This window comes from Topomyia yanbarensis, chromosome 3 (assembly GCF_030247195.1).
Source record: "Topomyia yanbarensis strain Yona2022 chromosome 3, ASM3024719v1, whole genome shotgun sequence".
Lineage (NCBI taxonomy): Eukaryota > Metazoa > Arthropoda > Insecta > Diptera > Culicidae > Topomyia > Topomyia yanbarensis.
This window is the reverse complement of record NC_080672.1, coordinates 201,568,539-201,583,829: the sequence shown is the minus strand read 5'-3', so window position 1 is coordinate 201,583,829 and position 15,291 is coordinate 201,568,539. Positions and strand designations below refer to the sequence as shown.

Here is a 15,291-nt window from a genome sequence, read left to right as displayed (position 1 = left end):
TATTCGGTAAGGAACGATTCTATCAAATATTACAGAATTCTGAGAGATCGTATAACTTTTTTGATGGTAAATATATATATATATATATATATATATATATATATATATATATATATATATATATATATATATATATATATATATATATATATATATATATATATATATATATATATATATATATATATATATATATATATATATATATATATATATATATATATATATATATATATATATATATATATATATATATATATATATATATATATATATATATATATATATATATATATATATATATATATATATATATATATATATATATAAATAAGAGATAGGAATATGACGTCCAAGAACAAATTATGAATCGTCATAAAACCCAACTTTTGGATAATGGATATTGCTACAATCATACTTAATTATTTCGAGAAAATTAGCGAAAACCTCCTCAAAAACACTAACTTTTAACTACTTTACAGCTAAAAGGTAATTCAAACTAATTAACTAAAAGATATGAGAACAGCATTCAATAGGAATTTTTCCCACCTTTCGAATGGAACTAAAACATTTAAAATACAAAGTAAGAGTGAAGCGCGTGGCGGTACGTTTTTCGCGCGCAAGGCTCTATTGAAAAATTCATAAAGTATTTAATTGCCCACTCCCAAATTTTTATGGCATCAAGAAAGCGATTAAAAAAGTAGGTTTTTTTTTCAAATGGTAAAATTCAACACAAAAAATCTCCAAAGTCTCGCCTACTAAATAAAAAATTGAAATAAAAAAATATTTTTGACAATTTTTTTTATAGTTTTAAAGTTTTAACTTAATAGTACAATTTCAACACTGGGTTTGAAAATAAAAGTTCAAATTATCTACATCTACCCTATTTTCTTGATTTTTTTCAATGAACGAAATGTAACAAAACAACGATTTCGGCATCATTATTTTCGTTGTTGCCTCAATTCGCTCTAGCGAAGGCCTTAGCAGTTCATCATATGGGATGTGCCGTGCTCCAGTCAGTATCTGTAGCTTTTGCCGAAACAGTGTGCACTCGTACACATTGAAAGAATCTGTGTTGTATGGTTTCGACTGGCTCTGCACAGTGAATACAATTTTCTCCATCTGCTCGTCTCATGGTGTGTAGTAAGCGCCTGTGTGGTACTTTCTGGTCTACCCACATATCTCGACAAACATATGATTACGGCCTAAAAGCCAACTGTCACAATCCACTTTGAATGGAAATTCCGGACAAACCGTTACACGCCAATCACCGATGTTGGTAGTAAACGAAAGAGAAAAGTTTTCTCTTTCATAAACTGTTGTAAACTTTGTTCGACTAGTAACGGTTTGTCTGGAATTTCCATTCAATGTGGATTTTGACAGTTGGCTTTTAGGCCGTAATCATATGTTTGTCGAGATATATAAGACACTTCGCTGATCAGGCAGTAGCCCACGGGAGGATATATTCCTCCATATTCGCCTCCAATTTGCCTCGGGACTGGCAACTAAAACTTTAGCTCTGTCGGTTCGTTCAATATATAATCGACTAATTTGATCGGCGGAGGGGTGTTGGCGAATTTGGAAGGGAAGGGTTGTAATATTGTCAATAATTTTTAGGCAAGGAAGAGAAGTTGCTTGGGGAGGATTCGCTGAGTTGAGGTAGGAACTATAAAAGGGAAGGGATTCGATCTCGTGTAGGTGGCGATTAATTAGCAGTGCTTTGCATTTTATCGCCGGTAGCTGCAAGTTTAGGCCGCCGTCTTCTTTACTACGCGCCAGTTGTTGCATCGGTACCGTCGCACAAAAGCCGCGAAATAGATAAGAGCGCATGGTAGCCGTTAGTTTAGCCACGTGCGCCGTTTTTGGATGAAGGTTGGCTGCCATGTACCACATTTTGAAGATATAAAAGTATTCAACAGCGTTACTTTTTGGTGTAGAGCCATACGACGCAGCGAGTGAATCCAGACCAATCGAGCAAAATTTCTCACGAGAATGTCCCAGTTTAAGGACACCATTAATGGGATTGAGTTTGCAAAAATCACACCGAGTATTTTGATGCTGCTTTCTGTACAAAGCCATGACACTGTTATGGGATGCGTTGTCAGTCCAACGTCAATTGCCGTTGTTTTCGCTTCATTCAGACGGGCTCCTGAGACTTGTTTGAACCGCCTGAAAAAAGCCCGCATTTCATTCAGCTGCTCTGGGTTACTGACGATGGCACTGATGTCGTCTGCGTATTACTTTTTTTTCTGTACTTTTTTTTCTTTTTATTCGAAAGCCAGGAATATTTTACAGTGAAAAATGTATTAATACCTTTCAGTTAAGTGAATTTAGTATTCTTTTAAAAGTAAATTAGTTTAAAGTTAGTGCTATTATTAGCATTTTCGTTAATTTTCTTAAAATAGTAAAAAATTAACATCACCATTATTATCATGGAAATAATGCATCTCAGCAAGTTCTACAGTTCTTTCTTTGACTCCATTCAATTATCTCTTTTGGTTTCGACGCAAAATCGTTTTTATCACATCGTTTCATATGCAAAAATAACGATTTCGAACCCACTACATTTGTGGCGAGCTCATGCTGTGTTAACTATTAAATAGCAGCAAAATGAAAAGAGATATACTGCCCATGATCGCATATTTGTCCCGTTTTCTATGAGATTTCCTATCTTTATGGGACTGATATGCGATCATGGGCAGTATAGACAAAGTGTCAAATAAAAAGTTATAGAGAACATTAAGGGGCATCAAATGAACAATAGTAACGATAAATTTTGTTGATTAATAATTAGAATAATTAAAAAACTCTCCAAAAAACACAAATTTTGAGTTATTTCGTTAGTAAAAAATCATTTAGTACACTTAACTAAAAGATATTTGTCCATACACTGATAGGACATTTTCTCAGCTTTCCAATGAAATCTTGTAAATAACGATATAAAGCATATTTTTTTAGATTAGAGTCTTTTAAGCACTTGCAAGTCGGTTACAGGAAAAGTATAGTAATGAAATTACAAAGAAATGAGAAGAGATAGAAATATGACGTCCAAGAACAAATTATGAATCGTCCTAAAACCCAACTTTTGGATAATGGATATTGCTATAATCATACTTCATTATTTTGAGAATATTAGCAAAAACCTTCTCAAAAACACTAACTTTTAACTACTTTACAGCTAAAAGGTAGTTAAAACTAATTACTTAAAAGATATGAGAACACCATTCAATAGGAAATTTTCTCACCTTTCGAATGGAACTGAAATATTTAAAATACAAAGTATACTTTTAAAGTTAGAGGTATTTTAAGACAAATAAGTTTTTTACACAAAAAGTTCAATAACTCTGTAACGGTTGAGATTTAGTGGTATGTTAGGAACAATTTTTTTCTCCAAATAGAGCAGTTTATCACCCCCCGAGAGATTCTTAACCATGCTTTATATCGTTATTTACAAGATTTCATTGGAAAGCTGAGAAAATGTCCTATCAGTGTATGTACAAATATCTTTTAGTTAAGTGTACTAAATGATTTTTTACTAACGAAATAACTCAAAATTTGTGTTTTTTGGAGAATTTTTTTAATTATTCTAATTATTAATCAACAAAATTTATCGTTACTATTGTTCATTTGATGCTCCTTAATGTTCTCTATAACTTTTTATTTGACACTTTGTCTATATCTCTTTTCATTTTGCTGCTATTTAATAGTTAACACAGCATGAGCTCGCCACAAATGTAGTGGGTTCGAAATCGTTATTTTTGCATATGAAACGATGTGATAAAAACGATTTTGCGTCGAAACCAAAAGAGATAATTGAATGGAGTCAAAGAAAGAACTGTAGAACTTGCTGAGATGCATTATTTCCATGATAATAATGGTGATGTTATTTATTTACTATTTGAATTCCTTGAAAATTCTACTTTTGAACCGCTGCACCGATTTTTATTGCTTATAGGTCAATTTAAGGGTGTTTAAATGTAGTTTCAAGAAAAAATAGTAAACTTTGAAAAATATTGGGTTTGCATGAACAAAATGCGCATTAATTTGTTTTTCTTGATTTTTACTGCGGCCCTTAACTACTCCATACTTTTATATTTTAATTTGAAAGCTCATTTAACTTTACACAACATATCCGAAAATTAGGCTTCAGGAGATACAATTTTTTGAAAATAAAAATTCTATGTATACACCCCACGTGCATGGAAACGATGAAACCGCGTGGTAGTTCAGTGTACATCTCCAGCAAGTCACAGCAGTTGTGAATAATAAAATCCATTTTTATAACTCTATTCGTTTTAATTTCCACAAGGCATTTCTTTTCTTTTGCTACAATTTAACACATATTTCTTCTGTCAAAAATGAATACCGTTTGACAACAATACAGTTTTCATGTTGAGGCTTAAAACTATGGAATGACTGTATTCCCGAAATTTGCCTTACACGTATATAACGATTTTTAACTGTTTTTCCATTTTATTGTATTCTGATTCTGAAAAAAGCTGTTAGTGTATTTTTGAATCTGGTTTAGAAATAGTCCATGAATAAAGTTCTTGGGATGTTGTTATATGATGGCCTTGCAAACTCGCTTTCGCAGCGTTGCGTTTCAATACTCCTCCAAAAGCATCACAAGGACCCTTTCCATGACACGTTGCGAAAAATTTCATTCGGCATCAATGCCAAAATCTTTTTGCATGTTGCACAAATTAAATGCTGTCATTTTATTTTTGTATTGGCTTCCTCATCCAGCTAAGAAAAAGTTAATCTAAAGTAACCCTGGAAATTTACCTTTTGTGAACGCTAAACAATGAGTCATAAATAAACGAACTGCGACATGATTATGTTTAGTGAATTCAGCAATTACAATAAAACTAGTACACTTCAAATTGTTCGATTCTTCGTCTTTAAAATAAATAGCACAAGGGTGAATAGTAAATTGAGCGTTCATTTTTTTAAGGATCATTCAATTCTACACTACATATGCTTTGGTCACAACATCTACAGATTTTGGAGATACCCCACATGCATGAAAACGTTGAGGCAGCATGGTAGTTAACCATACATCTCCAGCAAGTCACAGTCTTTCCACTAAAAAATCGATTTCAGGACCTCTCATAACGATTGCTCATTCGTTGCGATAGCTTGAACCCACTGATGATTGCAAATTGTGGAAGGCATGTCGAGCTTAATTCTCAGACTCCATTTATGTCCTTGTACTTCAATAACATGGCACAGAACATCAATTCATCTTCGTATATATTTAACTGGGCTCATCTAATAGATACTTCTGATTTAACTGTATTTTTAGACACATCCATGGGTCCACAGGCTTCAGTATCTTCAACGAAAATGTTACTGCCTCATTCAAACTCAGTGATGCTGCTTCAATTTACGTCGCAGAATTAGCTGCCATTCAGTATACTCTCGGGATCATTGACACCTTGCCCGCAGACCATTACTTCATCGTTTCGTATAGTCTCAGCTCCATTGAGGCCCTCCTTACGGCGCAGCCTGGAAAGCACTCAGCATATTTTCTGGGGAAAATACCAGAACAACTGGGTGTTTTATGCAATAAGAAGGCATAAGAAGGCGATATTTACGAAAGACCAATTTGTTTCAATGAATTTTTCAGTATCTCTCGTCAGAGGACGCTCGGTAGTTGGCAAACTTCATGGAACAATTGGCGTCGGTGGCTATACTCCATTATCCCGAAGCTATCGACGAATACTTGGTTTAAAGGCTTAGATGCGAGCCGAGACTTTATCTGCACGATGTTAAGGGTCGTGTCCAACCATTACACGTTTGATGCGCATCTCCGTCGTATAGGACTTGCTGAGAGTAATCATTGCGTTTGTGACAATGGCTATCACGATAACGATATCGATATTCAGTACATTTTCTCCTCTCTCATTCTCAGTAGAACTCCATCAACCTCTCCTTTAATCTATAGTATGACATCGCTTCAGGAGTCTACGATGCATGCCCTTCTTTGATAACCGTCCAACCAGCACGTCACGACATACCACACAAGCAGATGCTAGCAGAACATCATGATAATGCCAATAATTATCCGAAATAGCGCCCCTGCTCTCGCCCTTGCGTTTACAGACTGCAAACCACTACAACAAAGTGTTCATTTCCGTCACAATGACCAACCAGCCAGCGACAATGTCTATTATACAATATGTATCCCATTTCCTACCTTTTCCTTTACTAACATAAGAGGGGAGCAAGCCGCCCCTAAATACGGCTTTCCCTTCCCACACTAACACGTGCGATGTATTTAATAAGAATGAATAATCGGCCTCGTTAAGCTACTGCATTTTGGACTAAATAAACATATTTAAGAAAAAAGTGAAACATGTACTTACTGTCATGAAGTCTTCCAAGCGATGTTTCCAGATGTCAGAGCGGTCGATTAAATGATTCCACTGTTCAGATAATTTATTAACCTCGCGACGTATACTACGCGTCAGTTCTCTATTTTGCTCTTCTGTTGACAAGTACCGTGATTCGCTGTCAATAACTGTTGAGATTAAAACAAACAAAAAACAAAGATAAATGTATATATTAGAACAAAAAATAATTGCACGAAGTTCTGTATTTAGTACATTTGCACAATGGTCCAGATTTGAATTTGAAAGATTTTGATGGATTCTCTCTCTCTCTCTCTCTCTCTCTCTCTCTCTGTAAATTGTCACAGCAGATAAATAATGAAGTATAATTGGGGTGCGCGACGTATGGCATAAATACGCTAGGCATAAGTACGTCAGGCAAACATATGTTAGGCATAAGTACATTAGGCATAATAGACATTAGGCATAATGGACGATTGGCATAATATACGTTAGCATTATGAACGATTGGCATAATGTACGTTAGGCATAATGGACGATAGGCATAATTCACAAAAGTAAAAAATAAACGCAAGGCTTTCGCTATTATAGCGATTTCAACCTTACGCTTGTTTTTTTGGGTTAGAAAAAAGTGACTCCAAAATGAAAAATAGCAAGCGAGATATTTATTCCTTGCAAGTGAAGAGTTTTTCTCTATTTTTTCAGTGGATGAAATGAAAAAAGTATTCATTCATTTAAGTGAACAGATTGTGTATAAGCACATTTCAAGCCTCGTAGGTGTATGACCAATACAGTTGTATCCAAATATTTAAAAAAGCAAAATAATGAACAAAAATTAAGTTTTGGCACCAATGGAAACTTGCAATGTTATGTACAGCATCAACATTAGGGTACGGATTTTATGTTTGTGACGAATGACAACCTACTCGTCACAGTACACGAAAAAACTCTCCCTCATAGTAGACAGTTTCCGTAGTTTTATTTTTGATGGCCTCGAGAATATAATCATTGACCTTAATAATATCAGATAAATTTAATATAGAAGCAGCATAATTCGTATATTCGTTGAATGAATAATAAAATGCATCATTCTTTCTTTCATGAGTTGTTCTTCAAAGTTATATATTTTCTTCTTGGGCAATTACACCATGTATGCAAGCAAGATCTAATCTATGTTAACCCTTTCATTCCCACATTGTTTCTAGCGTTCATGGGGTGAAAAAAAAGGAAAAAGCCCGTTTTGAAAACCCGTGCTGGTGGTTGCTCAATATTTACCTTTCGATGCTCAATTCAATTCTCCTAGAAAATTTTCAATAGGGAGAGTCTTTTTGTGTACTGTGACGTGTTACCGAAACGAAATATGCTTCGAAAAGAGTAGTCGAAGACGGTCCAAATTGATGTGTTTTAGCAGTTTTCAATAACAATGAGAAATAACGAATATATAACAAAATTCCAATTATCAACGCTAACTGAAAATATTTTTGGTAGCATAGTTTATAAACAACATGGGCATGAAAGGTGTTAATCTGCGTAATTTATACCCTAATACGAATGAAACTGATTTTGAACAAGAGTGTTTAGCTTATTTCAGTTATGTGCAATTTATCGGTTGTTCGCCAAGACATTAGCGCAAGCTGAGTTTCCGCATGCCGAGCATGCATCTTTTATATTAGTGAAGATTTCTTCAAGTATATACAATAGAATAAAATGTTGATCGAATTTGATCAGCTTCCAGAGTAATTCTACAACATCAAAAATTTCAAACATTTGTGCTATTCCTTACATGAGGTATCAGTAGCGTCTGGCTCAAATGGCACGTTCCTCATGTTAATCGGAGATTTGTGCCTTTAAATGAGGTAAGAAATCGACACGTAGGGTGATGAGCAACAAATGAATAACGATCCGATGTTGCGATATTTCTATTCATGAACAATTGTTAAGAATAATATGAAGGGCACCATGTGATAACGTCCGAGGTCAAAACGTCCAAAGGGTGGTGCGTCAAAAATTTTGGGACATTATTACACCCAAGGGGTGTCAAAACATCCGAAAACAATAATGCGTCAAACCCTTCTTGTGTCCCAACGTCCGAAAGAGGTGCTGCGCATATTGTCAGAGATCTTATGACGCACACTATTGGGATATTATGATGCGGAGGTATTACATAAAGTCCGTGATAATATGACGCACTAGTAGTGTTGGATACTATGACATACAGGTATTGCGTCATTGCGTCCAGCTCATAACGTCCCAAAACAGAGGCCGTCATAACGTCCGGGACATTATGACGCTCAGTAGTGTGTCATAAGATCCGATAGAAAGAATGCGTCATAACATCCGAAATCATTCTCGTGTCACAACGTCCGAAAGTAGTCCTGCGTTATAATGTTCGGGATTTTATGACGCACACGGATACTGGTATGTTATAAGTCTAGAATAATATGACGAATTCATTGTTTCGTATATTTTAACGCACAGATACTACATCACAACGTCTCAGGTCATATACCTTTGTGACATTGTGGCACAGATCTTACGTGTCATATCATCCGAAATTATTCATGCGTCACAGTGTCCACGAACATCAACGTGCGTCATAACGTCCGGGATATTATGGCGCGCAAGGGATGCGTCAAAGGATCCGAAAACACATATACGCCACAAAGTCCAGGCCTTTCTGACGCAAATTCGTTTTCGGATAATAAAACGCAACCTGGAGCGCTATAGTGCCACGACATTATGACGCCCCGTTTTTGGTGCCTTATGAGCTGGGACGTTATGACGCAGTTCTTATGCTTCATCGCGTCCTAAAATATAAATGCGTCATTGAAGCCTGGACTTAATTATGCAGTGCGTATGCGTTATAACATCCCAATATGGCGCGAGTCATATGATACCGGATATTATGAGGCAGTACCGATTTCGGACGTTGCGACTCTAGCATGATTGCAGACTTTAAGGTTGAGCAGAGAAAGGGCAAAAATCGAAAACGAAAAAAGCAGTTTTTTTCCACACCGTGTGTTAGATCTTCATAAAAATTAGTCAGCATTACTGTAACAAAATTCTACATAAGCTGTTTGATATTTATGAAGATCTAACACACGGTATGGAAAAAAACTGTTTTTTCGTTTTCGATTTTTGCACATTCTCTGTCCAACCTTAAGACGCACATTTATTTTATAACCTTATGATGTCCTCTTGTGCATCACAAAATCCCGGACGTTATTACGCACATGATTTTGGGACGATATGACATTATGACGCAGTTCTTATGCATCACAATATCCGTTCTTATGCATCACGGTGTCCAGGATATCGATTGCGACATAAGATCTGAAATCGAATGTGCATCATAACGACCGGGACATTATTACGCACAAGGGGTGCATCATACGATCCGAAAACATATGTGCGTCCTAAAGTTCGGGCACTAATAACGCACATCCGTTTTCGAATCTGCGTTATTATGACATTATGACGCAGCAAGGTGCGTCATAGTGTCCCGGACGTAACCCCTTCGGACGTTATGACCTCGGACGTTGTGACACGGTGCCGATATGAAACTTAACACAACAGAAGTTAGCGCAATGCAATTTCACCAACTACGCCATGCGGTACTGATTATACTCAAGAGCATTATCTAAGCATAAACATTTGTTTCATCGAACAACATGAAAATAGTAAAGTTACTATATTCATAGTTTGGCCGAGACACTGAGCGGTGCCAATTAAACATGTCAAATTCCGGAGCCAATCGAGCATGACGTCACATAACATGTTCTCTTCGGATGTATATGGAAAAGGTATTGTGATTATAGTGATAATTATTTTACTCTTTCCTCGTGTTATTAGGCGTAAGGAAACACAAATAAACAGTATTTTTTCTGTAACACTAATAGCAGTAAGCTCAAACGCGTACTAACTATATTTAAACCGGACTAACTTTTAAACCGGCCTAAACTATTTTGTAAGATTTAACCCATCGATGCTGTTATTTATATGGCTGCGTTCTGATCTGCGATACACGACAATGTTAAAAAACAACAAATTCATGTTAAACAAAATGAGTAAATTAAACAACATGGAGAATTGCTTTTCATTCCGATATTTTCTTGCAGTAAAATAGCTTTTCTTCGTCATATGTCTCGTTCCATAGCGTGTGAGAACAATTTTGTCACCATGTAATTGATATGTTTCTGAACTTAGAACTTTAACTTGGTGGATAGTTTATAGTTGGCCGATAATGTACAGCTTTTTGTAGTGACATAATATTTAATGCACAAAAGAAAATAAGTTTGAAGTGGTTGAACAAAAGAGATTATAACTACTAGAGGGAGCAAAGCGCTACTGTCTCCATGTATTCACGAACTGAAACATGGGGTCTTGCTCTAGCATATTGTATCCCATTACTTTGACAGGCTTAAACCCGGGCAATATGTGTCAAACTAATGGGCCTAGCATATGTAAGAGCGAGATGATAAATTTTCAGTGTTAACAGCGACATGCGACCTCTAGTAGTTATAATCCCTTTGGGTTGAACCATCGTTTGTAACTGGTGCCATGATAGTTATTTTAAACTTTGATTAAAAAATTGGTTGAAATATTTCAATTTGAATTCAAAATTAACTGTGAATATCATTATAACTGAACACGATACCTGTTGACACGGGGGGAGAATATTTATATTCGTTTCAAGCTAATTTTCACAAGTTTGGAATAAATATCAATTACAAATAAAGGTTAGATCACACTCTGCGAATTAAAATTGTACAAGTTTTTTTTCAGCGAAGCTTAAATAAAAAGTAAACAAAGGTCAAACAAAAAATAAAACTTTGACAGAATGACCACAAGTGTTATATTTCATATTGTTGATTGCATATTTCTGTAATGCATCAATGCAGATTGGAACGATTTTATTTGCTAACAACGATTCTACGATTTTATAAATAAACAGAAATGAAAGTTTTGAGCATCCTAGTGATATATTTTTACGAACAAATATATTGCGTTCGCAATCAATTATAAAATATTTTTATTTGGATGTTTTATGTGAATTTATTCATAAAGGAAAAATGCGTATATTTAAAATCTTTTATTTAATATTTGCTTAGGGTATTTATAGAGTTACTTTGTAAGCAGTTAACATTCTGATTCAATTTGTGAACTGGTAGTGAAAATAAGAAAATTTATAAAATAGTGCATTTTACGATCTATATCCGATTGTCATTTATTTGGATCTATCCAATAAAAAAAACTATTTTTTTCGTTATTCACTTTCTTTGATGTGAGATACGACAGATGTATGGGCAATAATTCGTGATAAAATGTTATTGATTTATATTAAGGAATAAAACGATCCCACTTATTCTCACAGCGATATGTAAAAGAAAAGAATTAAAACAATTCTTATTGCAGTTTTGATTCGAATTCGCAAAAACAACTTTGATCTGAATATGAGATAATCGATTCGATTTATCCAAATGCTCTCCTGTTACTCTTCAATGAGCAATTGGAATCAAGCGTGTAGAGAGAAGGAAAGAACAGAGAAATCAAATCTTTTCTTTCCTACCTGTTAAAACTGGCTTAATTATTGCCATCTATATTGCGAGCAAAGAGAGTCATATTGATCCAGAAGAAAGCCGAAGAGAGGATTGAAAATAACGAAGTATGCACAAGAGGAGCATGTGATATTTTTGTCTTTTTCCGGTAACATGATGCTGCCATTTGCATTACTGCGTTCTGATCGGCAGTACACGACAATGTTAAAAACCGTACAATGAGGTTAATAGAAAATTCACTGTTTATGCCATTTAATAGTCTGACGTATTTATATTTTGTTAAAATAATTTTGGAATCCTCGATTTAGCTTAAACAAAGTAACATTAGAATTATTTAAGATTCAAGTGGCTAATACTACGTTCACACAACAATCAAAAACGTGTTTTAACGCTATCTCGATGACATTTTTGTTGTTGCTAATTATTATAACATGTTTTAACTCTGTAGTGTGAACATGGTATACAACGTTATTTCAAGAAATCTGACATTTTAGACTGGTGGGGCTTATTATACCATCGTACCCAACTACTCTACTAACCATGAATATAGAATTTGGCAGACCTACTTTGCTGAAAATGAAGTAATTAAAATTATCAGCACGATTATCTAATCAATCCTGAAATACCAAAAGTTCAGTAATTGAGCTGAGAATTTGACAACTTCAAAAGCTGATTTTCAACGAAGTAAATCTGTCAAATGGGTTAAATCCAAATTGCTGAGCTTTCAACAAAATTTGAGAAAGCTTCAAATCCCGGTTACAAAATAATAAATTACAATTAATTACTTCCTATAGTCTGCAATCTGTCTGATAATCAATTGACAGATATAACTTAACAAATTGAACCTGACACTTGATGCAGACAGTGAATCTTCAGGAGGCACCTCGACAAAATGCGGTGTAAACCGTAACTCAGAATTTCCTGGACCAATCGTACTGAATTTTGCACAGTTTATCTTCTTCACATCATTGCCCAGGTAACTACAAAAACTTTTTGCAAAATGCTTAATATTATTATTTTTTCAATAGAATTTTCATCGTTTTTAACAATAATCGGACTTTTGCTTCAAAGTGCTACGAAAAGTTCGAAAATCGACTAAGAAATAAAAGCTCCATTAGTTACTTGTGGAGTGATGTTAAAAACAACTATGCAAATGTATCAACGATTGGTCCAGCAGAAACCAGTTTTCGACGTAGCACCTGACTGAATAGACAATCTTTGCATCGAAAAAAAAATAAGGAATCTATTTTTTAGCCGACAATACTTTACACAACCCCCTTAAGTTCCGACACGATTTAGGCGATTCTTCCGCATTAAACTTTTTGTGTCATTTTTCCAAGTCATTTGTCCAGTCTCAACTTTCACAACTTCTTTCAAACCCTGTGCATTTCTGTTCTATCACTAAGAATTAAACGACAATTTGTTCTACAGTGGAAATGCTAATCGTCCAAGATCTGATGGAAAATTATAAATAGTGAAACAATATAAGCAAGTATCAATATTATTTAAATAACGATCAAAATGAGAATATTTGTAGCAGATTGTTTGCCGTCATAGTGTTACTTAGGTTATATGGCATGGCTTTATTTAAATCTTTTATTGAATCTTAGTTTGGATTCGTTCGAAAGCAGTAAAAATATAAGAAAACATCCACTTACTTATTGTGTTCTTTGGGGGAAGAGTAGAAGAAGTAGAAAAGGGTACACATTGTGATTATATATTCTTTTCTTTTCCTCTAGTTAAACTAGCTAAAAAATTGTGGGTAAATTAAACAGCTTCACTCATTTTGATAGTCATAAGTAAACTAACGAACGAAAACAATTTTTATTTAATGCAGCTCTGCATCCAATTATAAAATTTCGGTCTACGGTTAGTTTCAAAATGATTCGACTTCTGATAACCTGCAATATAACTCTTCGACATGGCATTTTCAAATGAGCGTGCAGCACCTTATGGATAGGACGATAATGAATATCAAAAAACTGATATTTAAAACTCGATTATACCTGTTTTTCGTACGGGATAAAACTTGCTTACTTGCCCCCATATGGTTATTCAAATTATTGAGATGTATGCAAGAGGAATATGGCGCTCCTTCACACTGTTTTCATTTGGCTTCAGGATGCAGCCATTTCTGCAATGACAGGTACTAACGTGTTAGACCGGACTAAACTCAGGCCTAAAATCAAAGATAGTACCGTTTTCTGAAAATGAATTAATTGTTTTTTCAACCATCCTCGAACATCAGACAACATTGAGTCTGACGATAATAACAGCCCGAGCAGAAGATCTACATTTGAAAACTGTCGCGGAAACTTGCCCGTGTGATATTGTCTGCAGCTGCAAAGTACAAAATATCTTTAAAAAATGCCAGTTGCTCGATTAAATCGATATATACTTCTTCCATTCTTTACTTTTAGCCTCTTGTGCCTCTTTGAACAGATGCCCAAAGGGGACTAAAAATGTTCCATTACTGCCGATCCGTGAATGAGAATCTTATCCATATTTGCAGGAAGATGATATTATGGATACAAACTAACGCATAACCGTGCGGTTTCTCCACAAAATGCATCGAAAGCAGCAGTGTTAACTTTGCGTCCAGATGTCATGACCTGCAATATTGTACCGCAACGCTGTCTGATACAACGGTCTAACCCGGTAATTCTGGCCACTTTCTCGTTATTTTTGAAGAATTTTCGTGCCACGTTTCCCGTATTGAAAGTGCCTCTTCCGCCTAACCGCGGTTTATCAATATGCAGTACCAACTATATCATGAACATCTCTTGGATTTGTTTCGTAGCTTCAGCATTGACGCTCTATCGGTTCCACGAAGTATCACAGGATTAGTGAAATATTTGAAGCGTTGTCCATTACGATTGATTGATAATCCTTCCTTATGATTTTTATTTGCTATAATGTGAACGACAGCATATATTCTTTGTATGTTGAGTTATTTTCTTGTTCAGCGCACCCCGAGGGGATATTGAGATAACAGAACGACAACACCCCAGAAGAGATATTTTCATTTAAATACAGCTTAAACTATAGCTCTTTACCACATTGGGTTAGGAACAATAACATAACCTTCAGTTTCAGATCTTTGTACATACGTTCATCTATATATGGAGAACCAAAAATCCAGATACGTAGTTGCATTACTACAGGGCAGTTGAATATCAAATGATATGATGTTCCGTAATCAGATTCACAAAGATCACATGAATAATACTCAGCGCGCTGAATAGTAGGCATGTAATAATTGAGTTTGCAATGGCCAGTCAATGCCCTGGCTAGAATATTACAGTCGTGCTTGGAAAAATTCAACAAATTCTTTGACATTGACTCACATTCGGCAAAAAACACAAGCTAGCAAGCTATGC

At 35.1% G+C, this 15,291-nt stretch overlaps 1 protein-coding gene across 3 annotated transcripts in view; it reads right to left on the bottom strand.

The window, feature by feature from the left end:
• The window catches only part of LOC131689751 (dystrophin, isoforms A/C/F/G/H), a 1,859,985-nt gene that overhangs the window by 270,914 nt on the left and 1,573,780 nt on the right, over positions 1 to 15,291 (bottom strand). For all 3 annotated transcript variants that reach the window (XM_058975046.1, XM_058975047.1, XM_058975048.1), the window contains one exon: positions 6,369 to 6,523. In XM_058975046.1, coding sequence (XP_058831029.1) covers positions 6,369 to 6,523 — 155 coding nt within the window. The remainder of the gene's footprint in view (positions 1 to 6,368; positions 6,524 to 15,291) is intronic.